A 24899-nucleotide genomic window follows, 5' to 3' on the forward strand; every position below is an offset into this window, starting at 1 on the left:
ATACACTTTGTATGATTTTGATTCCTTTAAATTTATTGGGACTTGCTTTGGGATCCAGTATGTGGCCTCTCTTGCTGAATACATCATATGCATTAGGAGGGAATGTGTATTCTGTTGTCAGATGTTAGTGTTAGTTATAAGAAGGTGTTACTTATATGAAGGTGGTTGATATCCTGCTGTTCAGATCTTCTGTGTTCTTACTGACCTTTTTTTTTTTTTTTGACTAGTGCTAGTAATTGCTAAGAGAACCGTGGTAAAATCTCCAACTACGTGGAATTGCCAAGTTTTTCTTTAAATCCTGTCAATTTTTGCTTTATGTATTTTGAGGCTCTGTGATTCAGTACATGCACATTTTATAATTATCTTTTCTGTTTGTGCCTCTTGTATTGTTATGAAATATCTCTGTTTATCTATGGTGATAACCTTTGTCTTGAAGTCTGTTTCATCTAGTATTGAAATAGTTGTTCGAACCTTTTTATGTTTACTGTTTCAATAGTATATCTTTTACCATCTCTTTTTTTTTTTTTAGGATTTATTTATTTATTTGAGAGAGTGAGAATGAGAGAGAGAGTACATGGGAGGGGGGAGGGTCAGAGGGAGAAGCAGGCTCCTCGCTGAGCAGGGAGCCCGATGCAGGACTCGATCCAGAGACTCCAGGATCATGACCTGAGCCGAAGGCAGTCGCTTAACCAACTGAGCCACCCAGGCACCATCTTTTACCATCTCTTTACTGTCTATCCACTGGTGTCTATATTTGAAGTGTTTCTTATGGGCAGCGTATAGGAGGGTCTTACTTTTTTATTCATTCTTCCAGGCTTCGCTTTTTAACTGAAATGCTTAGACCCCATTAGCATTTGACTAATTATTGATACGGTTGGATTTAGGTCCAAGATTTTATGTATGTATGTATGTATGTGTGATCTTTATTTTTTATTACTCTGTTCTTCCTTTACTGACTTTTCTATATTATTTATATGGTTTTGGTATTCTACTTTTAGATATTGTCTTTTTGATTATATTTCCTTCAGTCGTCGCTCTAAGAATTACAGCATGCGTATTTAATCTTTCGTAGTCTTTTTTAAATTAATATTGCCCTTAATATAATGTTACACTTCACATACAATTTAGAAACCTTGCAACCATGTAAGTCTCTTTTCTCTTTCCCTGACCTTTCTGTTATTGTCCTATGTATCTCATTGAAGTACATTAAAAAACCTACAAGACAATGTTTTTGCTTTCGTTTTGCATTGCATCATTGTATCAGTGTTAAAGAATTTAAGCGGAAAGAAGCGAACTTTTATATTTACCCAGGTATTTCTTTTGCCCTTCCTTCATTCCTGAGAATCCTTGTATCCCCCTGGTAAGTTTCTGTACAGCCTGAAGAAATTCCTTTAGCATTTTTTGTTGAGCAGATCTACGGTTACACATTTTCTTGGTTTTTCCTCATTTGAGAATCTCTTTGTTTCACCTTCATTCCTGGAAGGTAAGTTTGTTGGAGATAGAATTCTGGTTTGATGGTGATTTTCTTTCAGTACTTTAAAGATGTGCTAGTCATCTTGCCCCTCTGGTTTGTGATGAGGAATCTACAGTCATTTCAATCATCACTGCCCTGCACGCAATCCATCATTTTGTTGAAAGGCTTTGAGATCTTTTTCCTTATCTTTGGTTTTCAGCAGTTTTGTTGTGATGTATCTAGGTGTGGTTTTCTTTGCGTTTATCCTGTTTGGGTAGGCTGATCTTGAGTCTATAAATGTATGTCTTTCACCAAATTTGGGAAATTTTCAGCCGTTATTTCTTCAAGAAAAATTTTTTTTTTCTGCTCTGGTCCCTTTTTCCTATTCTTCTTGGACTCCAGTCACACACACTAGACCTTTTATTATTATCCTCCCAGTCTTTGGGGCTTTTTTTTCTTTTCATTCTTTTTTGTGTGTTCTTTAGAATGGATAATTTCTTCTGTTCTATATTTATCACCAGCTTCACCAGTTCCTCTGTCATTTCCATTTTGTCTGTTGAGCTCATTAGCGATTTTCTTACTTCACGAATGTTATATTTTTCTGTTCTAAAATTCTTTCTTAAAAAATAGGTTCCACTTCTCTGGGAAGAATTCTTATCTTTTATTCATTTCAAGTATGTTTTCCTTTACCGCATGAGACACAGTTATGATCATTATTTTCAAGTCTTTGGTAATTCCAGCATTTGAACCATCTTGTGGTTGGCACCTGTTGGTTGCCTTTTCCCTTGAGAATTGGACATGTTTTATTGACAGGTGTCCATGTTGAGTAATTTTGGGTTGTATCCTGGACATGTGAATGACATGCATGGAATACAATCTACTGGAGGAGGTGGATATTTTCATTTTAGCGTGTAGTGAATCTGCTTAGATTCAGACCATACGTTCCTTCCTGCATTCTGAGGGTGGCAGTGCAAATCTCCGTTGTGTTTGCTAAACCTTTGCTGTGCTGGTTTCAGTCTGTTCCACACATGTGTAGTGTAGGGGATAGGGTGAGGCTTGTGTGAGTTCATACACAGAGTTAGAGGATTGACTTTTTTGATACTCTCCCTTGTGGCATTTCATCCACATTCTCCCCGGCGCAGAAACGGTTTCTGTTGACAGTGTGGCCATCCACCTGGGACTGAGGTGTTCCAGGACTGGGGCTTTCCCCTGGGGCAAAGCCATACCAGGAAACCCCAACCTTGTGGTGGCTCCTCAGGTTTGAAGTCCCTGCACAAGCTGCCTGATTTTGTTTCCTTTTCAACATCCTTGGGCAGCTCTTTTTTTGTATCTTGTTCAAAGTTTTTCCTTGTATCGGCAGGAAGGATGGGCTGTCTTGGGTTTATACGTATAGATCATGGTAGAACTCAAACTCCAGATGGTTGAGTTGTAATCCCTGGTGGGTGAGAGTCTGAGATCGGGGCTTGACTCCTACGCCTGCTGTTGACAGTGAGCCACTTTAATACGAACCCTCGTTTCTTCATCTGGGGGGGAAAATGGGGCTATGAGAAGTGCTGACCCATACCCACGGTTGTGTGGAGCAAATGAAGGAATGGATGTGAATGTGCTCTGGAAACTGAAAAATTGTATTCAAGTGGTTGGCATCGCTGCCATGTGCTTATGTGTGTGCCCGTGTGCTGTGCATGGTTTCTGCCCAGTCGCTCCAGAGCAGTGGTATCAGCACTGGCTTTTCCTCTGCAGGCACTTCCTGGACCTCACTACTACACCTGGGGAGATCATGGCGGCATCATCATGGCCATCGCCCAGGGCATGGAAACCAATGAGCTGAAGTAAGTGTCTCTGAGGAAGCTTTTTCTCTTAACATCACACTGCTCTCCCAGAAATTTAAGTCTGTGAGTACAAGCGGATTGTCTCTCTACAGGCACTAGATTGTTGACAGCAAATTACTGTTGACCTCAGCAAATTATTTAAACTTTCCTTATCTATAGAAGAGGAATAATGATCTGTCCTTCCTATCTCGGGGGGTATCAAAAGGGACCAGTGATACAATTTTATTGATCTGACAAAATACAGCTCCATATAAATATGAATTCACGATGACTAAAAAATTAACTAGGGATTTCAACTTGTCTATCTTTGCTTTGTGTGTGACATAGAAGGAGTGATAAGAAGAACAGTAAATAATAATACGTAATAATAATAACACCTGAGTAATAATTTCAGAGTGCATCCTGCTTGGTAACCAGTCGGCTTTCGCTGTTGACACATTTGGTTTCGGGATTCATACAAACAGGCCTGGAAGGGACATTTGGGGTTAACTGCTTCGTTTTACGAGAAAACTGAGGCTCAGCAAGGTAAAGTAACTTGCCGAGGATGCCCCCATTTGTTAGTGACGTTAAATGACATTCTGTACTCTTTGCAAATGTATTGCTCTGAAAAGCAAACGTTGAGAGTCTGTCACCTCTGCTTGCTCAAGTCTGATGTTATCAGAACCAGTTCTTGGATTTTTGTGCGAGTTAGGACCAAAGTTAATTTTGTTAACGGTAGGTTGGGGCAGACTGGCCTTCCCTTCTCCCCGTATTTGCGCTGAACCCACGAGATGTGTTCCCACAGGAGGTGGGGAGGCCTCAGTAATGGTCTTGTTTAATGCAAAGAAGAAAGCCTTCTCTTCCTTTGCTCCTTTTAGAAACAGGGCCAGCAGCAAGAGAGAGGTGGGCGGTTTGAAAAAAGAGATGGTAGCATCTGGTTTCCCACCTGTGCTGAGTAGGCTGGCCTCAAGCAAGCAGAGGGAAGCTAAGCACTGGCGTCTGGCTGTTCTCGGCTCTGTGTGGCGCTGGTCAGCTGCTGCTGTGGAGCCGAGAGCCGGGAGCAAGTCCTGTTTGTACACAACACTGTATCCACCTTCCCATTGGTGTTTGCTCAGATGAGGACAGTCACAAGGCCCTGTGCTTCCCACATCTCTCCTGCCATTTATTTATTTATCCATTAACTTATCAATTCCCATCTGGCACGTTTAGCAAGCACGAATTGTGCTGGGGAGTGCGTATTGCATATCTAAAGATAAAGAGGATCTGTCCCCTCCCTCGTCAGGAGCCCATCCTCCAGGGGTAAGACAGACAGGTGAACAGTGGGATGGTGAGGACTTGGCTTCGGGAGAACGCCAGCAGGGGACACAATTTGGCTCCCTGGGCAGCATACCTGTCATTCTTCGTGTGGCCATCCCATCGTAGAGTCAGTTTCTGAGGTTCCCTGTTTAACTTCTCTGCAGATGGCATTTGCATTCCAAGCCGGCTCCCCTGAAGTAGTTAGCATGATTCCAGTTCTCTGACACCATCTGTTGGTGCATATGTGCTCAGGGAACGCAGCGTCATTGCTGCAGTAGCTGGAGCAAAACACGGCCGGGAAAAGAAACCCACTGCCAGAAAATCACCATGCCCCCCTCGGATGCTTAAAAATGACTGCGGGGTTTGTGGACCGGAGGGGTTATGGGCACTGTAGCCCCCTTCTATTTCTGCAGGTTATTTGGAGGTATCCATGCGTATGGTTCAAATAAAGCATTCGCAAGTAGGAAGGATATATTCCGGCCTCCTCTCGACAGGTGCATGTGTCCCAAATATCAGTCAGAGCTTGGCCTAAATCTGTAGCCACCTGGCATTTACTCAGTAGGTTGCTCTCAGAGATTTTTTTGCTGCTTCTCGGGCTACTCTGCTTTTGACCTGTCGCTGTGTGCTATCAGCTTCATCGGAAGACAAGCAGGAAATAATAGTGCATCTAGTTCATAGCCTCAGACCACAGAAGTGACTTACTGTAATAACCAAGCATGAGTGGAGGAAGGGTTTCTGTTGCTGGGCTAGGGCTTCGGGCCCCTTCAAGTCTGGCTTCCCCGACCACAGTGATGTCTCTCCTGGAGTCTCAGCATTTATCGGCGGGCTCATTAATTGAGCCTCGATCACATATGGGCTTCTTATCATCAGTTACCTTTTCATTATATGCCTGAATTCTTCAACTCATTAGCAAGGTCTTTTGGCCAGTATTTCTATTCTGTACAGGCTAGCAGGCACTTTGTAAATGTTTGATCGGTCAATAAATAGGTCATGCATGCTTAGTCTTCCAAGATTGCTTATTTCTTTGCTGATTTATAAAACTGGAAGGGGTGCGGAAGTGTGGCAGGTGCATGGCTGTGAGGGGACCACTCCCACCGTCCTCTGTGTAATGACAATCTCTGGAGCTCAAGTGGGAATGGGGGCCTCCCTGGATGTGTGCCCCCCAGAGGCACCAGGGCTGGCCCAGTCCACCTTCCTCTGAAATGATGTGACTTGTCAGTAGGTAGGGCCCAAGCTGGAACTTGAGCATACTTCTGTTAGACGTCATCTACGTCATCGAAGGTCAAGGACAACAAGCGTTTGTTGAACACGGACAATGAACCAGATGTTGTTCTAGGAACCGAGTGTGCAAAGGTGAGTGAGGCATCCATCAGGAGCTGCTCATGCCCCTGTGGCTCTGTTATGTTTCTGAGCGAGCTGGAGAGAGAGGCCAGGGGAGGGCTTATTCTGAAAGGGAGCGTTCTGACCCAGAGCCTTAGGGAAGAAAGCCATGCGGGGTAACATCAGGAACTCTCGTAAGAGTTTTAGTGGGGACAGAGGTTGGAACATTGCTTAAATAAGAATGAGGTTTTTGTTTTGTTTTGTTTCATTTTGGTTGTTGTTCTTTTACATTATTCATGTCTTTCTTTCCCTGATTAGCCCAGGTAACGAAGAGTTGACTGTTATTTGTCTCAGCTTCTGCCTTGACTCTCCACTGAGGCTGTTACCTTTGTTGTTGCTAATTGAAATTGAGAGCAAGAAGTGGAACGTTTTGTTTTGCTCTTGTGTCTACATGTCTGAAATGAGTAAATAAGAAGCTGTTCTGGAGATTCGCATATTCATCCGATCAGCATGCTGTCAACGGTGAACCTGCTCAGGGGATGCAGGTTTTTCTTGTGTATAATCCCTGTGTCCTTCAGAAAAGGGGCTGCTGTGTTCTTGAACTTTGACCAAAAAAAAAAAAAAAAAAAAAAAGACCCAAACACAAGTTCTTTGGCTTGATCATGAAAGATAAGATCAATTTCCATTTCTTCTTGCTGGTTTACCTGCCAGCAAAATGCTGTCCTTGGTAGTTAATAATAGTATTTTGGACTTGCCCAACAGCGTCTTTCCCCACGGGATGTTTCTGATTTCGTAGGGCTTTCCCACAGAAGCCCCTCAAAGATCATGCAGAGATTACACGCAGCAGCTGTTTTTTCAGGACCTGAGTTCTGGAGGCAACCCCCCGGTTCGAGAATGGCAGTTAACTTGCACGCTTGATGGCAGCACCTAATGCCAATGGTAACACTTAGTGGGACAGTTGCAGAGAGCCGCCCCCGCCTGCTACATTTCCTCCCTCACTTGGTTTCTTTAGCCTTTGGGTTACAGTGGATCAGGTGTTACCACCTTTTAAACTGTTAAGAGACTGAGTAATGGGGTTGAAAAAATACAGTGCAGTTCATTTCATCTCCTTTAGCAAACGTTAATTAATGCCCCTTCTGTGTGCCAAGAAAGGTGCCAGGTGCCAGGGGCAGAAAAGTGAGTAAGTGGGTTTGTTCCTGGCACATGGCAGTCTAGTAGGATATGCTTGCAAATTCAGACCATGAAAACAGAGTAGAATATAAGGTAGAGGGAGCCCAGGGGGCTGTGGGAGCACAGAATGGGGGCCAGGAGAAGGAAGGATGGGGGAGAGGGAGCTTGAGCAAAGTTGGAGTGCCATTTCGGGGTTAGAAAGACCTTGGGCACGGAAGGCCCAGCATAAATCAGCTTGGAAGGTAGAAGGCTTTAGTACTGATAGTATGCAGATTGCAGGGAGGAGGTGCTGAGACATGGGGATTGAGGTAGGTGTAGGTAGGGTCTAGGAGCTGGAGGACCGTGCTTGCTGCACTGGAGAGATCAGGCTTGGCTTTTGAAGTGGTAGTGTCCCTTTAGAGTTTTCAGTAGGGGAACGACAGGGCTAGGTATGGCTAGACGTGGCGTTACAGAAAGGGAGCCCTGGTAAGCTGAGGAGGATAAATTTAAAAGAAGATTGGAGGTGAGAACGGAAGCTGGGGGGTGGAGGGGGAGGATTAAGCATTTTTGGGGCAAAGGCGCAGGACTGCTCTTGGCCAGCCTGGGGTGATGATCAGGTGCACTGATCAGGCCCTGAAGGGCCATGGGATGGACGCCTGTGGATTTGGACAGGTCGGACCGGCTTGCTCTGGGCTGTGCACGGGGAGAGGTCCAGCAGGAATCTACACATATCCCATCATCTGCTCTGGCCTTCCACCAGCCCCTGCACGCATTTTCTCTTGGTACTGTGATGGAAGATCTTCCAGTCTTTGCTTGGACAGTTTGAGTGATGGGGAGTGGCCGGATCAGAAGGGGCTTTCGTTTCACTTTGGGACAGATTGTTGATCATTTCTTCATTCCCTCACTCTGTTTATCCATTTATTCCTTTATGAAGGAAAGTCCTCAAGTCAGAGAGAGCCTGAATTCTCTTCTCTCCGGTTTCTGGTTAGTGGGCTTGGTTCTGCTGCCAGGACGCGCACACACAGGGTGTTTCCTCCTTCACCTGAACACCTTGCAGGTGTCTGAGCCACGCCCCCCCATCCCTCCCGCATGGCTCCCATTCCATGGCAAATGGCTCCACTCCTTTCCTCCGCTGCCATGGGATCCCAACTCTCCACCATCTGGGTGTCCTTTGGGCCCTACCTCCCCATGTCAGTGCTTTTAACATGTGGGGCCCAGGTCTGACCCCAGCATACAGGGATTAACACTGACATGGCTCGGGACGTTCAGTTCCTGCTAGCGAACACCCGAGACTGGTTTTACTCTTTTTGACAGTCTCCCTACTTTTTAGCTTCTACTGAATTATTTTTAAAAAATTGAGGTGTCCATTTGCACACCATGAGATGCTCAGGTTGTAAATACACCACTTAATCATTTCCGGAGGGTTCTTGTCAAGATGCAGAGAATTTCCATCACCCCAGAAAATCCCTACGTGCCCCCTCCCCGCCAATACCATCGCCCCTGCCCTACCCCAGTTAGAGGCAACTGATGGACTGATTATATTTTTACCACTGTAGGTTAGTTCTGCCTATTCCAGAATTTCCTGCGTTTGTATTTGGCTTCTTTTACTCAGCACGTTTTTGAGATTCTATCTCTGCTGTGACTTATGTCAGTAGCTCAAGTTCAGTTTAACGACTAAACATAGAGGTCCTTTTTTTCTTATGAATTTTATTAAAGATCAGATTTTCTCCATCCTGTATCTGAGCAGGTGGGTTTTTGAAACAACATGTGGAACTTCATTCTCATTTTTGCTTCTCCTTTTGATGTCATAAAAGGGTTTTGAACCCTGTTTTGGCATTAATTGCATTATCGGGACAATTAGCCTTGTCTGCTTTGCAGATCTGATAGATTGACCTTCCATATTGTTATTCATATCCTTGACGAAGGCGTTGAGCGGTGTGGGGACCAGAGGCCTCTTCTGGGGTTGAGGTCACATGCTATGTCAGCAATCAGCACACTTGGGATTTACTTGAGCAACAGTGCATCTTATCTAGCTGTGTGGCCCACAAAGATCCTGATGAAAAAAAGAAATGTTTTGTATTATTACCCTCTTCTTCCAATCAAGGATTACCATGAGAAAAGGAAAACGGGATTTGTTTGTTGTGACTTGTATGTGAAACCATGTGAATCCCATCCCTGACTGACTTCCTTCTGTTCTACAGCCCATCAGATCAGCTGTTACCATTCTTGAAACCACCTTTTCTTCTTTAGGGAAGTAAAGCTATTCTTCCTCCTCTGGGCTTTGAGAGATCTCTGTCTGTTCTCCGGGGTTCTTTCTGAGATTCTTAGAAGGAACTCTGCAATCGTATTTTTAAGTCTTTCCATTCCCTAGAACGTGCATTCTTTTGTGCTTATTTTCTTTTAAAGTCCCTGATTTTTTTTCCTGCCTTGTCCAGTTTGAAGATGATTCTTCTTGATAAAGATACAACCAAAATAGAAATTGAGTGGTTCTGACTTTTTTTTCTTGTTGTTACTATTTAAACCATTGACCGTCAGAAGGATGATCCTTTCTAGTTCTTTATAGAACTTTTTGCTAATTCTTTGTAGAATTTACCAGGCAACCATCCCACCGACCCACTAATCTACCACTTATTTTTATAATTTTACTCCCTTTGAATTTAAGTTGTTTGGCAACTGTTCCTACAGATCACTTGCTGTAAGAATTATAGCTAGAATTAACTAGCAGATCACTGCTGCTCTTGACTTTTTTGCCTTTGGTTATAAGACTCTTTCCTCATCGTGAACATGCTGTTTAAAAATTTGAGTTCATCAAGGACCTTTCTGGACAGCCAGCCACACGGTAGGGTCTTCAGCTGAGTATCTGTCAACACTTCTTGTACTTAGTGCATCTGTGGTTATATTTATGTTATGTTACATTTATTCTATTAAATGACCTTCCCATCCTCTCGAGAGTTTCTGATCATAGGGTTTATGTCTGTATTTTTATCGGGACATTTTGAAGCCTCCATTCCTAAAGGCTGGGGTCTTTTGTGATTGGAGGAGCACAGAGATGACTTGGGTTTGTTTTCTTGCAAGGTCTTGTTATTTTCACATCATCAGAACAAGTCCTCCTCTAGGGATCAGAACTTGGTCCAGAGTAGATGATCCCCGAGACTGTTGCAGTGGTAATGTGACCTGCCCCTTTCCCCGAAATTCTGAAAATCATCATTTTCTAAATGCACAGTTTATTCTTGAATACATGGCTGTGCTTGGCCATGCACCTGCTTCTTCGTCTCATTCAAGCGTCCTCCCAGAGTCCTCTGGGAACCTCTCAAGAAATGGGATGCTTCAATTCCTAAGGTTATCTGGGGTTTGAGGAGCTCTTAAATTGAATTAACTAAGCAATGTGCAAATAGATGGACTTCCAGCATTATCACAGAGCAGATGGATGGCTCCCATCCTGCCTGGATAGTGGAGCGATGCTGCTGGAATAAGGCAAGTGAACTAGTTCATTTATCCCCAGATCTATTTCAAAATTAGCTTCAACCAAAAGTGTTTCAACCAGAGGAGAATTTGTCCTCTTTGGGAGATCTGTGGAGGAGTCACTTAGTCCTCCCTGACATTCATTACTTATGTTGCCTGTAGCCCCTCCTCACCCCCCACCCGTTTGAACTTGAAGCCTCTTGCAGAAGTATCCATTTTAGTAATCTCACCAGGGGAGGAAGTATTTGGATCCCATGATGTCCTGAAAAGATTTATGTCAAGGATGAGGATGCTGAGGGAGTCAAACTAAAATCTCAAAAATAGGGGAAAGGTGAAAGAAAGATGTTTTGTGTGTCGTTAGGATTTCAGACCGACCCTTAGAGCTCCGTGGAAGCTTTCACTGAGCGGTTTCTCAGGCTGAGCATGTCGCCAGCATACTGGGTGATGAAGCAAGTGTTGGGCAGATTTTCCCCTTCTCCTCCCCTTCAATACAAAAGATAATTTAAAATCAGCACAATTATTTTCAGTGCTGATTTTTTTCAAGAGCTTGCTTTCTTGTTCTGAGGTAGTCCTCCTTGGAGAGTTCTTTCTGCACATATTTTTTTCTCCAACTTAAAAATCTGTCAGACCTCAGGAAGAGGTACAAGAATTGTGTAAAAAACACTCACATAAGTTCACTCAGAATCAGCAGTTGTTAACATTCTGCCAATTTGCTTTACTTCTGTCAGCTACGTGTTCATCCTGCCTGTCTTTCCATCTGTCTATCCTTCTTTGCCGAGTCATTGGAAACAAAGTTGCAGCCATCATGCCCCTTTACAGCTGAATACTGAAAACATGTATCTCCAATAAATAAGGGTATTTTCCTATGCAATCAGAATGCCATTATCACACCTAAGAAAATTAACAGGAGCTCAGTGTCCCTTATCCGCTGTATTTACATTTATATACGGACCGCTGCTTCCCGCCACCCCATCCAGGATTCAGTCAGGGTTTACACATTGCATGTGGTCGTTAACACCTCTTTAATCTCTTTGTAACAAGCCTTCTGCCTTCTTTTGTTGGTTTGTTAAGTTTTTCATGGCCTCACTTTTGGAAGAATCCAGACCAGTTGCTATGTAGAATGTCGCCCTTGCTGGATTTGTCTGGATGTACAGAATAGCACATAGACGATGTGATATTCGCAGTGCTTTATCCAAGAGGCCTGTAACATTAGATTGTCCCATTGTTCGTGGTGCTAAGTCTGGTGGAGGCTGTGACTCTGGTCCGCTGTAGAATTGCATTTCCCCGTTTGTAGTGAATGATTCATCTGTGGGTTGGTTGTTTTAGACCATGTGAACACCCAGGTCCCCAGCACTTTTTCCACCCAGTGGTTTTAGCATCCAGTGATCATGTTGCCTGGTCCATTACTAGATTGTGGGTGATGGATGGTCATTTTTCTCATGCTGTTATCGTTTTCAAAATATATCAGGTAGCATTGTAATATAAGAAAAACATTTCCCTCCTTCCCTTCTCTGTCCCTTTTTGGATCATTCAGAGACCCTTACGCTATTTTTATTTAGTGTATAATCTGTTACCATCATTTTTCTTATGTTCACATTGTCCCAAACTGATCAGCTGGAGCTCCATCGAGCTGGCTGCCGTGTCCTTTTGCACCGATCACATTAGTCCCTGAGCCCTTCCTTGCTTTCTGGCACAACCCTGAACATTCTCTGCCACAGCCATTTCTCCAAGGAGGCCTGGCTCCCCTCCCTAGTGAATGTTATCTGGAAACCAAGCCTTTGCCCTAGAGACTCTAACTATAAGGATTCTCTTCCTCATTTTTGGACAGATACAGCACCAATGAAGGGGAGACCTGGAAAACGTTCATCTTCTCCGAGAGGCCAGTGTTTGTGTACGGACTCCTCACGGAGCCCGGCGAGAAGAGCACTGTCTTCACCATCTTTGGCTCCAACAAAGAGAATGTCCACAACTGGCTGATCCTTCAGGTCAATGCCACAGATGCCTTGGGTAAGCCGCTGCCTCCTTGGCCCTTTTGGTGGAAACCTGTGCTGACCAGAGCATCCGCTTAGGTCCTCTGTACCTCGGAGAGTGTAGCCGTGCAAGGAGGTGCACACGTATGCAGTCAGTGACTGGGACGTGCGAAGACAGTTACTCAGGCCACTCTTGGGAGGACCTTGTGTTATCTCGTGCCCTCATTCCCTGCGCAATCACTGGTACACAGTAGGCTTAGGCATACATGTGTTTAGCACGTATGAAATGAAAACTGTTCTTCCCAGTCAGCGGTTCTGGTTTGACAGATCAAGCGAGTGACTGCCATGTGAATGGCTGGGTACCAGACGATGCAGGGTCCTCCCAGCTGTCTAGGATCTCCTCTGCGTCCGCTAGGGTAGGCACAGGACTTGCAGGGAAGCAGGGAGAGGTGCGACTCCGCATCTTCCTTCCTCCCCTGTCCCCCCCCCCCCCCCCACAGCCCTGCTCTTTCCCCCTCCTCCCCCTGCCTGGGCGCACATCCTTCCAGCTGACCGAAATGTGCCCTCTGCTCCCCAGTCACTTTCCGCCGACTGAAATCCTTTCCCTGTTCCAAGATCGAGTGCGCTTGGCTGCTAATATCCCCACCAGAGGACCTCTCCCCTCCTCTCTGTGTCCAGAGCATAAGCATGCCCTGAATTCTGCATTCTTGTCTGTCACCCTGTTTGTATCATCCCCCATCAACTAGATTTTAAGGTCCTCGGAAGTAAGAACCTGTCCCGTGCATGTGTATTTTCCACCCCCTGGACAGCTAGAGAGCTTAACAGCCAGGGTTCACTAAGTACTTGCTGATGGGAATGGCGACGAGCTGACAGCTCTTCATCAGTTTCAGGCAGCATGTAATCCGGTGGAAGACACATCTATAAAGAAGACATAGAGTACCAGTGTAGACCTAGGCATCTGGTGGAATTCCTGTAGAAACCACTCTACTTAAATTCCAAGTGAACGTGGAGCGATCATCCAGGCTGCTCTACCGTTCCTCAGCCTCCTTCCCGGAAGATTCTTTACCTTCCAAGTAGTGAGAGTGAATTGTCTATTGCTTTCTTGGGCTGTTGCTTCCAGGCGTGCCCGCCCTGCCCAGGAAGCAGGTGGGAGGCAGGTGGAAAACCATACTCCTGAAGGACACCGTCTGTCTATCCAGGATCCAGCCTGACCCGAACTCCCTGGGAGAAAAACCCCTCTGATACCTACTTCTGGAGGGAACTGCAGAATCTGCTAAATTATTTCAGAAGTTTTTAGATGGTGCCAAAGGTGGCTTGCTTCTTCCCAGCTTTCTGAGCATCTGTGTTTCAGGAGGTACCATGTCCATTGGCATGGGTGCCTCCCGGCGTCAGAGAAAGCTGATTAGAGGCTTGAGATAGCTGCAGAGGCCCCTGTGCCTGCCGAGCAGCAGCAGGGTGTGCCAGACGCGGGTGCTCGGGCCCGGGGCTGGGGAAGACGGGAAAGCCTGCATGCGCAGGTCTCCCTGAAATGCTTCCTGCTGCGTTTTCTTTTCCCCAGGGGTTCCCTGCACAGAGAACGACTACAAGCTCTGGTCGCCATCTGATGAGCGGGGCAACGAGTGTTTGCTAGGACACAAGACCGTTTTCAAACGGAGGACTCCCCACGCCACGTGCTTCAACGGAGAAGACTTTGACAGGCCGGTGGTCGTGTCCAACTGCTCCTGCACGCGAGAGGACTTCGAATGGTTGGTTCTTCTTCGGTTCCCCGGGGGCTGGGTGGTGTCTTCCTCAGCCAGCAGCGTGGCCCACAAGACTAGGGCGCGGTCCCTTCCCCTGAGCAAAAGAAGGCAGATCAAAGGAAGTCACTTGGTATTAAGCATTTTTTTTTTTTTTTTTTTTTTTTTTTTTTACGTGCTAGGCACCTTCTACCTAGTTTATTCCATTTCGTTCTTACAGCTACGAAATGAGGGAGAGGTGTCACATCCCAGGGAAGCTGCAGTAGCTGGTCTAGGAAGAGATCACCCTGGGATTTATTTCTATGAGGGCAGCTTCAAGATTCCACTGTCGGTCCCACTCCTTTTCCTTAGGGAGCCCTGTGCTACAGAAACGAGGCGATGTCAGCCCATATATATATGTTTGTATATTCCTCCGTCCTGAAGCAGAGTACCCAAGGCATGGCTGAGAAGGGGGGCAGCAGAACAGGTACACAAATAACGTGGCTGGAGAGGGAAAGCTGTAGTACACCTTGGAGGAGGAATGGGTACTTTTATTGGGATTATTGGCAGGAAGGAGGAGACTGATGTGCTTCTGGCAAATCGGGAAGTTTTGGGGGGCTGTGCCGTTTGAGATGGGCCTTAAGGAAGTACCTGGATCTGTGGACAGGAGCAGTCTGAGATATGGCCGCCGTGGGGAGGGGCGGGGGTGGGGAAGGCACTGGAGGTTTGGCCCAGCTGCCTTGGAGGTATAAAGTGAGGCCAGTGAGTGCAGCTGAGGTTGATCAGGGAGGGTGGAGACAGAAAGGGGGTACAGGCCTCATTCTGTAAGCAGGCGGGGGTCTTTGAAGGCTTTTGAGGAGAGTCGATGATCAGAACAGAGCTTAGCTTTAGAAGAGGATTCTAGCTGGAAAGCGCGTCGGATCTGGGAGCCCCCGAGGCAGTCTTTGAGTCTGTAATCCTGCACGAAATCACCCCAGATGAGGCGGGTCATTGGTAGAGCATGGGTATCGAACTAAGCACGTAACTCATTTCTCAGTAGTTGGCCAGGCCCCTAAAAATCTAAAGTTTGCTTTGGGAAGCCACACTTATCTTGATGAAAGCCAGAAGCCTCTGATAATGTGCTAGCAGGGGTTGGGCCAGGGCCACGGAGTAAACGCTTTCGGCTTTGCCGGCCATAGGGTGTCTGTGGGCGGCTCCGCGACTGCTCGCAGGAGCATGGAAGCAGCTGTAGGTGGCGAATGGGGGCATGGCTGTGGCCCCATAAACCTTTCTTTGCGAGAACAGCTAACCAGGCTTGGCTAGCTCCTGCCCTAGACCAGTACTTCTGGAACCCGAGTGTGCGTGTGCATCACCTGGGATCTTGTGAAAATGCCGGCTCTGATTCTCTAGTTCTGGCCAGGCTCTGGCCGATCCCGGTGCTGCTTATCTGTAAACCCATCCTTTGAACAGCAGGGTTTTGGACGGTACAAGATGTGCATTGCCTTTGAAAGCTCTGTGGCTCCAAGATAACAGCGTAGACCCTTCCACTGCAAAACCACAGAGCTGTTTGATGTTCCCAGAGGTGTCAGTCCAGTGCCCCTTTGCTGCCTTCTGCTCTCCCTTCGATACCCCCAAATTGTAATTCTAATCGGAGAGTTTTTGCTGACCTGAGGTCCCCCTGACTGTAGAGGCCCAGGCCCTTGGTGGAACAAAATTTTAGTGCTCTCTTTCTTCCCTCTCGTATCCGCATTAACTACTTCAAAACAAAATGAAGTAAAAAAACATGCAAGAAAATCTAACAACTCTTTGGTTTTTTTTTTTTTTTCTTAATGACCACTACTGTGCTTTTTCTCTAAAATCTGCCCCTCTTCTTCCAAAACAACAACAACAAACCAAAACCAGAGGCTGGTGTGCCTTCTTGGTAAACTGGCCTGGCTCCCGCTGGTCTGCACGCTCACCCCAGCAGACTCATGGAAACCCACGAGGTGCTGAGCCTTTCTTATAGACCAGGAAAACCACCTGCCCTTGCCCCTCACGGAGTTGGGCTTTAAGGCCACATGAGATCGTGAGGGTGATGGCCCAAGGCCTGTGTTTGTGCAGCTGCTGGAAAGAAGCTGGCTGGACTGTGTGGCTCTTGGACTGTGGCCGTGAGGAAAGAGATGGTCTGAAGGTTGACAGCAGGAGGGGAAATGAGAATGAGGGAACTTACAGTCTCTGCACTAGTTCAGCTCCTGAGGGACAACTACATTGGAAAGTCTGCTTGCTTCTGACAGTCCTTTCTCACCTCTCTGGGAAGCCCACCCACTGGCCCATATGTTCCCTGGTTTCAGAGATAGTCTCTTTCAGAAGCTGGGCTTGACTCTCCAGTGTGTATTCACAGCCTGTTAGGCCATAACCTACAGATTGAAGAAACCTCCCTAAGAACGGGTGCTTTGCCATCGGAGGCAAATATGTAATTAGCTAAAGCTCCACCTGGCCCCCAAAAAGATTTTAAGCGGCCGTTCGGTAGAAATTACCTAATTTAATGAATGAGACCCGTTCAGTACAGTCATAAAGCTCTCCCTTCTGAAAAATCCCTACAAATTGCTAAATGTGGATTATGACACAATAAACAACACAAACCACTTAGCCCTGGACTTGTTAATACTTCTCGTGGAGAAGGTGTTAAATAAGTATTCATTGGACTGAATAGAGTAAATGAAGCCTTTTGAGTAGAGCACATCAATATGGAAAATCCCTTTGAATTAGAATTTAAGTTTTGGTTGGGGCTTCGGGAATTAGCTAGGGCAGTTGCCTCATCTTGGGGTTGTTGAATGCAGTCCGGACAAGTCATGCAGTAAAGGGCAGATTTGGGACTAGACCTCGCTTCCCTGCTTCCTACTCTGGGGCTCTGCCCTTGGAGATGGGTGTTTTGGCAGAGATATGTGGCCCTCAAATTGTGAAAGGTCTCGTGGACCAAAGCACTGTGTCCCGAAGTGCAGGATGAACACCCAAGGTAATTTTAGGTAGTACAGTATGGACATGGTCTTAAATAACATTGAATCTTTAATTTTAAAAAAAGGTTATTCTTTTAAATTTCCTTTTTAATTCTTCTAATCACATCAAGGAGAGAGGATCACTGGGTGCTAGTAACTTTTTACATTTCCTAATCCTTTTTTTTTTTTTTTTTAAAGATTTTATTTATTTTAGAGAGAGCGAGCATGAATAGGAGGGGCAGAGAGAGAGAGAGGGAGAGGGAGAGAATCTCAAGCAGACTCTGTGCTGTGCACAGAGCCTGATGTAGGGCTCCATCCCAGGACCCTGAGATCATGACCCGAGCCAAAACCAGGAGTCAGATGCCTAACCAACTGCACCACTGAGGCACCCCCATTTCCTAATCCCTACTTAAAAAAAATTTTTTTAAAGATTTTATTAATTTATTTGACACACAGAGAGAGAGAGAGCACAAGCAGGGGAGCAGCAGAGGGAGAGGGAGAAGCAGGCTCCCTGCTGAGCAGGGAGCCTGATGCGGGACTCGATTCCAGGACCCTGTGGTCATGACCTGAGCTGAAGGCAGACGCTTAACCATCTGAGCCACCCAGGCACCCCCATTTCCTAATCCCTCTTAACAAAGACCAGGCAGACCCAGAGTCTTTAGGTAGGGAACTGGATCCAGCTAAAAAATTTAATATTATTTTGTTTTTTGGTATAATGATTTATATTGTTTTTGTCTTATTTTTGGCATATGATCATGGTTTTCCAGTCATGGCTCAGATGTAAAGTTTCTTTTGAAACTGTGTTAATGTAAAAAGGTGAATATTCTTTAATTCTTTAATTAATGTAAAAAGGTGAAAATTCTTTTAATTTACATTAAAGCGGTAGGTGCTGTGGGAGAAGTCACGAGGTTTGGTACTGACATGCCCCAAGTATGTAAACCAACGCCTCTAACGAACCCTAATTGCCTTTTTAGTGACTTCGGCTTCAAGATGAGTGAAGATTTGTTCTTAGAGGTTTGTGTTCCGGATCCTGAGTTTTCTGGGAAGCCCTACTCTCCTCCCGTGCCTTGTCCTGTGGGCTCTACTTACAGGAGAACAAGAGGGTATGTCTCACACCGGTCGTCATAGCCGGGACATGAGGGGCCTGCGCTGGGCTTGAGAGCAGAGAGGACCACCTGGGTTCCTTTCATACTCCCAGTGCTTGGATTCCAAGCTAGCAGGTCTCAGGGAGCTTGGGCAATATTGAGAATTAGGATGTTTACAGACTCTTCTACCCTCAGCGAGAAAAACGCAAATCTGTGAGCTTTTCTGCAGCTCTAGCTTTGTGTTAAGTCATAAACTTCAGCAAGGACGTGTCTTCCCAGGAGTTTGTTGGAGAGATATATGTAAACTTTTGCCCAGGACAGCTTCCCAACTGGTTGGGCTGCCCATTGTAACTCTAAGCAGGACCAATTCAGAACAATTACATGTCGTCTTGTCCTATAGGGAAGTGAATAGATGCACGCTATTGTCCATGGGTAGGAAATATATTTCCAATTATGGTGACTTAATGACTATTCCTGATTATGTCTAACCTCTTGCTCTTGGGGTGGGGGGTGACAGCTATCGGAAAATTTCTGGGGACACTTGTAGTGGAGGAGATGTTGAAACACGACTGGAAGGAGAACTGGTCCCGTGTCCCTTGGCAGGTAAGAGGTGGTTTCTTGCCTTTGAGTTCTTGAGATACTTACTACAGCATCCTTGCAATCTCACACAGGTTTAGTCTTGTGGTTCTTCTAGCTTAGTGGAGGAAAGACATGGAAATTACAAGCATCACAGAGCTCCCCTTTCCCCCTAAGCCTGGTATCCAAACCAAATTTATTTATAGTCTTATGCTTTCGTAGGAATGGAAAGTATTTTTTGAGGGAGACCCCTTTTGTTCAGTGAAAAGTGTTTATTCTGCATCTCTTGTATCCTAGGGGTGGGTGAGGGGGAGGCTTTTATGTGTTCCTCGATCTGTTTGTCAGAGATGAATATAGAGAGACTTGCGTCTTTTGAGGATGCTAAGTGGTCTATCTTAACTTTTATAGTAATAAGTATAATGAATACTTTAATGGAATTTCACACATTTTAATGTACTTTTCCACGTGTTGTTGTTTTAATCCTTATCACTACCCAGTGGAGCAGATTGTGTCATAAGCTCCATTTAAAAAAAAAAAATAAAGAAGCATGTTCAGAGAAGAGGGTTAATCCACCTATTTAAGGTCACACACCTGGTAAGTGACAGAGCTCAAATTCAGACTCTTCAGCCTCATGCTCTTCCTCGGATATTGCCCAAGTGGCAAATGAGTGTCATTCCCATCACTTTAGGGGATCATTCTGCATGCTCATTAGGAAAAACTTCTCTGGAGTGAGTGCATACGTTGTAAAGGGAGAGTGTGGTCCAAACATGCTTTAAGTTGAGTGAGTGGTGTGTGGTATTTGCAGTCTAGTCTCGAAATGATGATACTCTCGCGAATAGTTAATCTCTTAGCATCTTTCCTTTCCTGCTCTGTTTCTAGTACTTATTCATGCAGAGCTTCCTTATTCTCTGTGAGCCCTTCCTCCTGCTCTGACCTCTTGGTGAAGGTGAATGGTTGGCGTGTACTTGCATCCATGGCGGTGGTGTCTGATGGAATAGCCATCAGTGCCTGCTGGATCGCAAGAAGCACGTGGTCCTCCTCCGGCGGGGCAGAGTGCCCCCCTTGTTCACTTGCTGCTTGCCAGTGTGCCCCGGTGTTTTTCATGCTAAGCTCATTAGTCCTTTAATTTAATCTTCCATCATTACCAGAGTAATTAACATCCCTCACTGTGGAGACTTCAAAAGAACACAGCTTCAGCAGATTCCCACAAATGAGCAGATAATATTCAAATACGCTCCTCACAAGAGCTGTTATTGATGAGGGTTTGGGTGAGTAGGGTTTGAGTGATTGCTCTTAAGGGCTGGAGTACATGCTTTTGTAATAAACATTTCTGGAGATAATTCAGTGAGGGACAAAACAGTTTAAAGCCATCTAAACCGGTAGGAAAGCTATTTTCTTTTTTTTTTTTTTTTAAGATTTTATTTATTTATTTGACAGAGAAGACACAGCGAGAGAGGGAACACAAGCAGGGGGAGTGGGAGAGGGAGAAGCAGGCTCCCCGCGGAGCAGGGAGCCTGATGCGGGGCTCGATCCCCGGACCCTGGGACCATGACCTGAGCCGAAGGCAGACGCTTAATGACTGAGCCACCCAGGTGCTATTTTCTTTTCTGAGAGGAGAAAAATAGAACAGGGAACATAGTGGAAAAATCATGTTTGTCGTGTAGGCCACCTCCTAAGTGTAAAAAAAAAAAAAAATATGTGGCACAGAAGGCAAGGTATACCACGAAAGGAAAGGAAGCTTTCCTACAGCTGATGGGAACTATAGCATCTTTGCAAAGAGGAGGTCGTCTGGGCATCTTGGAAGGATTTTTAAAAATGAAGTCATCCTTCTTCCTTTATGATTACTATAATAACACAGAGACCAGGCGGTGCTCAGGTATGGCTGGGATTGGCCAAGAATTCTGTTCCTTTCCTAAGTTAAGTTTTGAACACAGGAAATGCAGAATGTTCCTCTCTACCTAATCCTAAGGCAAGTCTTTCTGGACCCAGGCTTTGCTGTAAAGGCATCAGTTGGTTAGAAGAAAAACCGAAGCCACAGAATGGAGTTTGCGGATGTTAGGGACGTGGGTGGGAGGCTTGCTGCTGTGAGTGTAACCTCTGTGGCTCTCTGTGGCAGCTTCGACGAGAGTCCTTGGTTTCTGGGTCATTTACAGCCTCGGCAGGTTTCATCTTAACGATCCCCTTCACTGGGAAGTACGGTGGGAAGCTTTTCTTGAAAACCAGAAGAAGAGATTGGTTACCATGTGGTGGTGGCTTAGATACTGTTGAATTGATACTTAGATACTTAGATACTGCCCCTCAGTCGAGGGGCACCTGGGTGGCTCAGTCGTTAAGTGTCTACCTATGATCTCAGGGTCCTGGGATCGAGCCCCGCATCAGGCTCCCTGCTTGGCGGGAAGCCTGCTTCTCTCACTCCCTCTGCTTGTGTTCCCTCTCTTGCTGTCTCTCTCTGTCAAATAAATAAAATCTTAGAAAAAAACCCAAAAACCCTGTAGGTCGATTTATCTTTGGGGTGCATTATCTGTGTGGGAGCCCTTGTAAAGCGGGTAGTTAGTGCGTGTGAACTCACTGAATGAAGGGAATGAGGGATAGAGAGAGAAACCGTCACTGTGCGGGCGTGCAGTAGAGGGATCAGGTCCCACATGCAGCCTACCGTCAAAGTGGTCGCCTTCGACATGGATGCAGGTATGTTGTGCATCTCTGTCACCGTAGAAGAGTCTGCATGTTTTAGCTCTTCTAGTTACTCGTTGTCTGACATTAGTAAGTCTTCTTAAGCACTCAGGGCCTCTATTTCTGCGCCTTAAAAAACGACAGCGTTGGCCTCTACATCACAAGAGGCAGCATCGTGGAGGGGGTAAAATACAGATTCTGGATCCAGACTGCCCGAGTTCAAGCCTTGCTCCTGCCACTTACTGGTTGTGTGACCTCGAGTGCGTTAACCTCTCTGCTGTCTGTTTTCTCATTTGTGAAATGGAGTTCGTAGTGGTCCTTCCGTGATGCAGTCATTATACCAGTGAACAATGCCTGGTATGTAGTATGGACATTGTGCAGGGTTTGTCAAGAAGAAATAGGACCTTTGCGATGATTGTGTTGGGAAACATTTTGTAAGTATTCAGGGACAAATGTACTGTTACTGTGTTGAAACTATAATAGGTTGATGTAATTGCTGTATGTCATTGTGAATAACATTGGATGGGTGAGCAAACAGATTAGCTACAAGTCTTCAGGGACTAAGGGTCTCTCCCCAACATGATTATGGTGCCATGTGATACAGTCATGTGACGAGGGAGAGTATGCTGAGTGGGGTAATTATTTTGTCATGTGTGACTCCAAAGACTTCTGAGCCGAGCTCAGAAGCGTGGATGTTGGAGCATGACTGGGGCCTCTAAATTAAAAAAAAAAAAGAAAAAAAAACAATTATAACAAGTAAGACAGTTTGCAGACGAGAAAACAGATTTACAGGAGTTGAAGGAACTTGCCCCTCAAGGCAGAAATGGGATTCCATTTTTCACACCTTCTCAGTCTTGATTCCGACGCTCTTCCACTCGATCTGTGCCATGTGTGTCTGTGGCTCTGAGGTTTATGTGTGAGCAGAAAGAAGGTCAGACATGCTGGGACTCCTCAGCATCCCCGTCGTCCACCCTTTCTGTTGTTTGTGTCTTTGCAGAGGAGAATGAATTCATCCTGTATGCCATGCGGAAGTCCATCCACCGCTATGACCTGGCCTCGGGAGCCACCGAGCAGTTGCCCCTCACGGGGCTACGGGCCGCAGTGGCCCTGGACTTTGACTATGAGCACAACTGCTTGTATTGGTCTGACCTGGCCTTGGACACCATCCAGGTACGTCAACCCTCGGTCCGCTCGTGGGGGCCGTGCCTTGTGACTGCCCAATCCTGATAAGCTTCCTTCAGGACGGCCTAGGGAAATGGGTATTAGAGGTTTTAAGTTGTAACTCCTCTCGGGGCTGACGGATGAAACCTTGCATTCTTCCGTTTTGGTATTTTCTTGCCCTGCCCACCTCTGTCCTTGTAGGAAGGACTAAGGGAGCCCCAACTCTGCCGTCTTGCTTGTCAGTGAGGCTTCCCTTTTCCTGCTGGGAAAATTTGAGGATCAGGAGTATAGGATGATGAGTCACTATCACACCAGCTGCCTCTGAGGCGACCTTCTTCCCGAGCCGTGATACAGGAACACTTGACTTACCCGCAGTTCACGTAATTACCCACTTCAGCTATTCTGAACACAGCCAAGAACCAGCAAGTGAACTATAAAGATCCCCACATGGGCCAGCTAGTTAGCCACAGACTCAAGCCCATGCGTTTTAAAAGGAGAGCCGTTTGATCTTTATTCATTGCCTATTTAATCCTTTCTAGAAAAGCAATTCCAACAAGCTTTATCTGGACTTCCAACCCAGCAGAAATGTTACAGTGCCTGGGTTTTCGAGGGGCTGGGGCTGGGGGACGCCAGCGACCACTCAGTGTCGCTTGTCCCAGCGACAGCACCTGATGGCCAGGAGCCTCCCAAGGGAGGAGAGCCTAGAAAAGCCAACTCAAGAACTTAAAAATAACGGCAGTCTGGTTTCATTTATTTTAAAAGCAGACTCATGCTTCTCAGTAATCTCCAACCTCATTATTGGGATACAGCATTGTTCAGTTACCAGCGTTCATAAGGATGATGCCAAGTAATATCAATGATTAAGGTCTGTGTAGCTCTAGAGTCTCCTTGAAACAGGAAGCCGTTAATACATTTTAGAAAAGCTTTTGTTAAAAACTGGCTTCGCCCATGTGGAAAGTTTACTGATAGAAGGTACCTCATCCCTTGCCGGTCAAAGCCCGTGGAGTAAAGGGTTGCCATCCATGGGACTTGAGCTGGCACGAGGTCATTCGCGTACTCACAGCCTTTTTTCCACCCTCTCTTTAGCGCCTCTGTTTGAATGGGAGTACGGGGCAGGAGGTGATCATCAATTCTGGCTTGGAGACCGTAGAAGCCTTGGCTTTTGAACCCCTCAGCCAGTTACTTTATTGGGTGGACTCTGGCTTCAAAAAGATCGAGGTATGTGTACCCCATGCTGTCCTTAATTAAGCAGGCAGGGGGAGCACCTGGGCTTCGAGCCAGGTTTGACACGGGGGGCGGAGCCGGTGTGTCCGACTTCTCTGGAAATTCTTGGAGAATTCCAGAGAATGGATCAGGGAGCCTCCGGGAAAGGAAGAAAAGGGGGATAGTTCCAGAATTCATGCCCGTTGTCCTGAAGGCCCCCTGTGAGAACAGGATGCCTGAACCCGTCAGAGATTTCGTTACGATGCCCCGAACGATTCTGTTTTGGCTAGCCGAGGCGTGTGGTGGTAACAAGAATGATAATTGTATAATACCATAGCATTAGTATAGTGCTGTATTGTCAGTGCTCTAGTATTATTGGAGTTGATTAGAGTAATTAAGACAATATCATGATCATGATTATGATTATTGATGACAATGAGCACTTATTTAGTGCCAAGCCCGGTTGGAAGCACTTTGCTTGAATTACTGGATTCCGTTCTCACGACAACCCTGTTAACAGTGCTCTTATTCGCCCACTTTACTTATCTGCACCTTAGCGACCTAAGGCCACGTGAGGGTAAGAAAGGGCCTCCCCAACACCAAAGTCATGGTCTCATAGGCACATTCACCTCCCAGAAGTCAAGGCTGAGGCCCTGGCTCATTGTCTCCACCCCTCTTTGTCCTGACTACGGGGGGACACGGCATGTGGGTCACGTGGAAAGCTCAGTAGAGGCAGGGAGTCACTGTTGGGAGAAGCCACCAAGACCAAAGTCCCAAAGTCGAGCGCCAGACCTGGGTTCAGTCTTCATTCTCGTAGCTTAAGTGACTTGGGCGAGTTTCTTATCCCCTGAAGCTTCAGTTTCCAGTGTCTGAGACAGAATTGATGCACCCCGTCGTTGGACGGGTGCTCTTTCTTACATGGTGCCTGCCAGGTATGGTTTGAGGCTGTGAGGATGCAGCAGTAGACGAGACACACAAGTTCCTGTCCTGAGAGAGATGAGATGTGAGTGGAGGAAGCAAACCACTGAAGACATACGTCTATCAGTTCTGTCAGCGATGAATCCGAGAGGGCCTGGC

The 24899-nt window shown here is 46.1% G+C and overlaps 1 protein-coding gene across 3 annotated transcripts in view; it reads left to right on the forward strand.

The window, feature by feature from the left end:
• SORL1 (sortilin related receptor 1) overlaps positions 1–24899 on the forward strand; it is a 155776-nt gene that overhangs the window by 61943 nt on the left and 68934 nt on the right. For all 3 annotated transcript variants that reach the window (XM_027578686.2, XM_027578687.2, XM_027578688.2), the window contains exons 12-18: positions 3194–3282; positions 12317–12495; positions 14017–14203; positions 18102–18230; positions 18730–18815; positions 22456–22628; positions 23706–23837. In XM_027578686.2, coding sequence (XP_027434487.2) covers positions 3194–3282; positions 12317–12495; positions 14017–14203; positions 18102–18230; positions 18730–18815; positions 22456–22628; positions 23706–23837 — 975 coding nt within the window. The remainder of the gene's footprint in view (positions 1–3193; positions 3283–12316; positions 12496–14016; positions 14204–18101; positions 18231–18729; positions 18816–22455; positions 22629–23705; positions 23838–24899) is intronic.

Source organism: Zalophus californianus, chromosome 11, assembly GCF_009762305.2.
Source record: "Zalophus californianus isolate mZalCal1 chromosome 11, mZalCal1.pri.v2, whole genome shotgun sequence".
NCBI lineage: Eukaryota > Metazoa > Chordata > Mammalia > Carnivora > Otariidae > Zalophus > Zalophus californianus.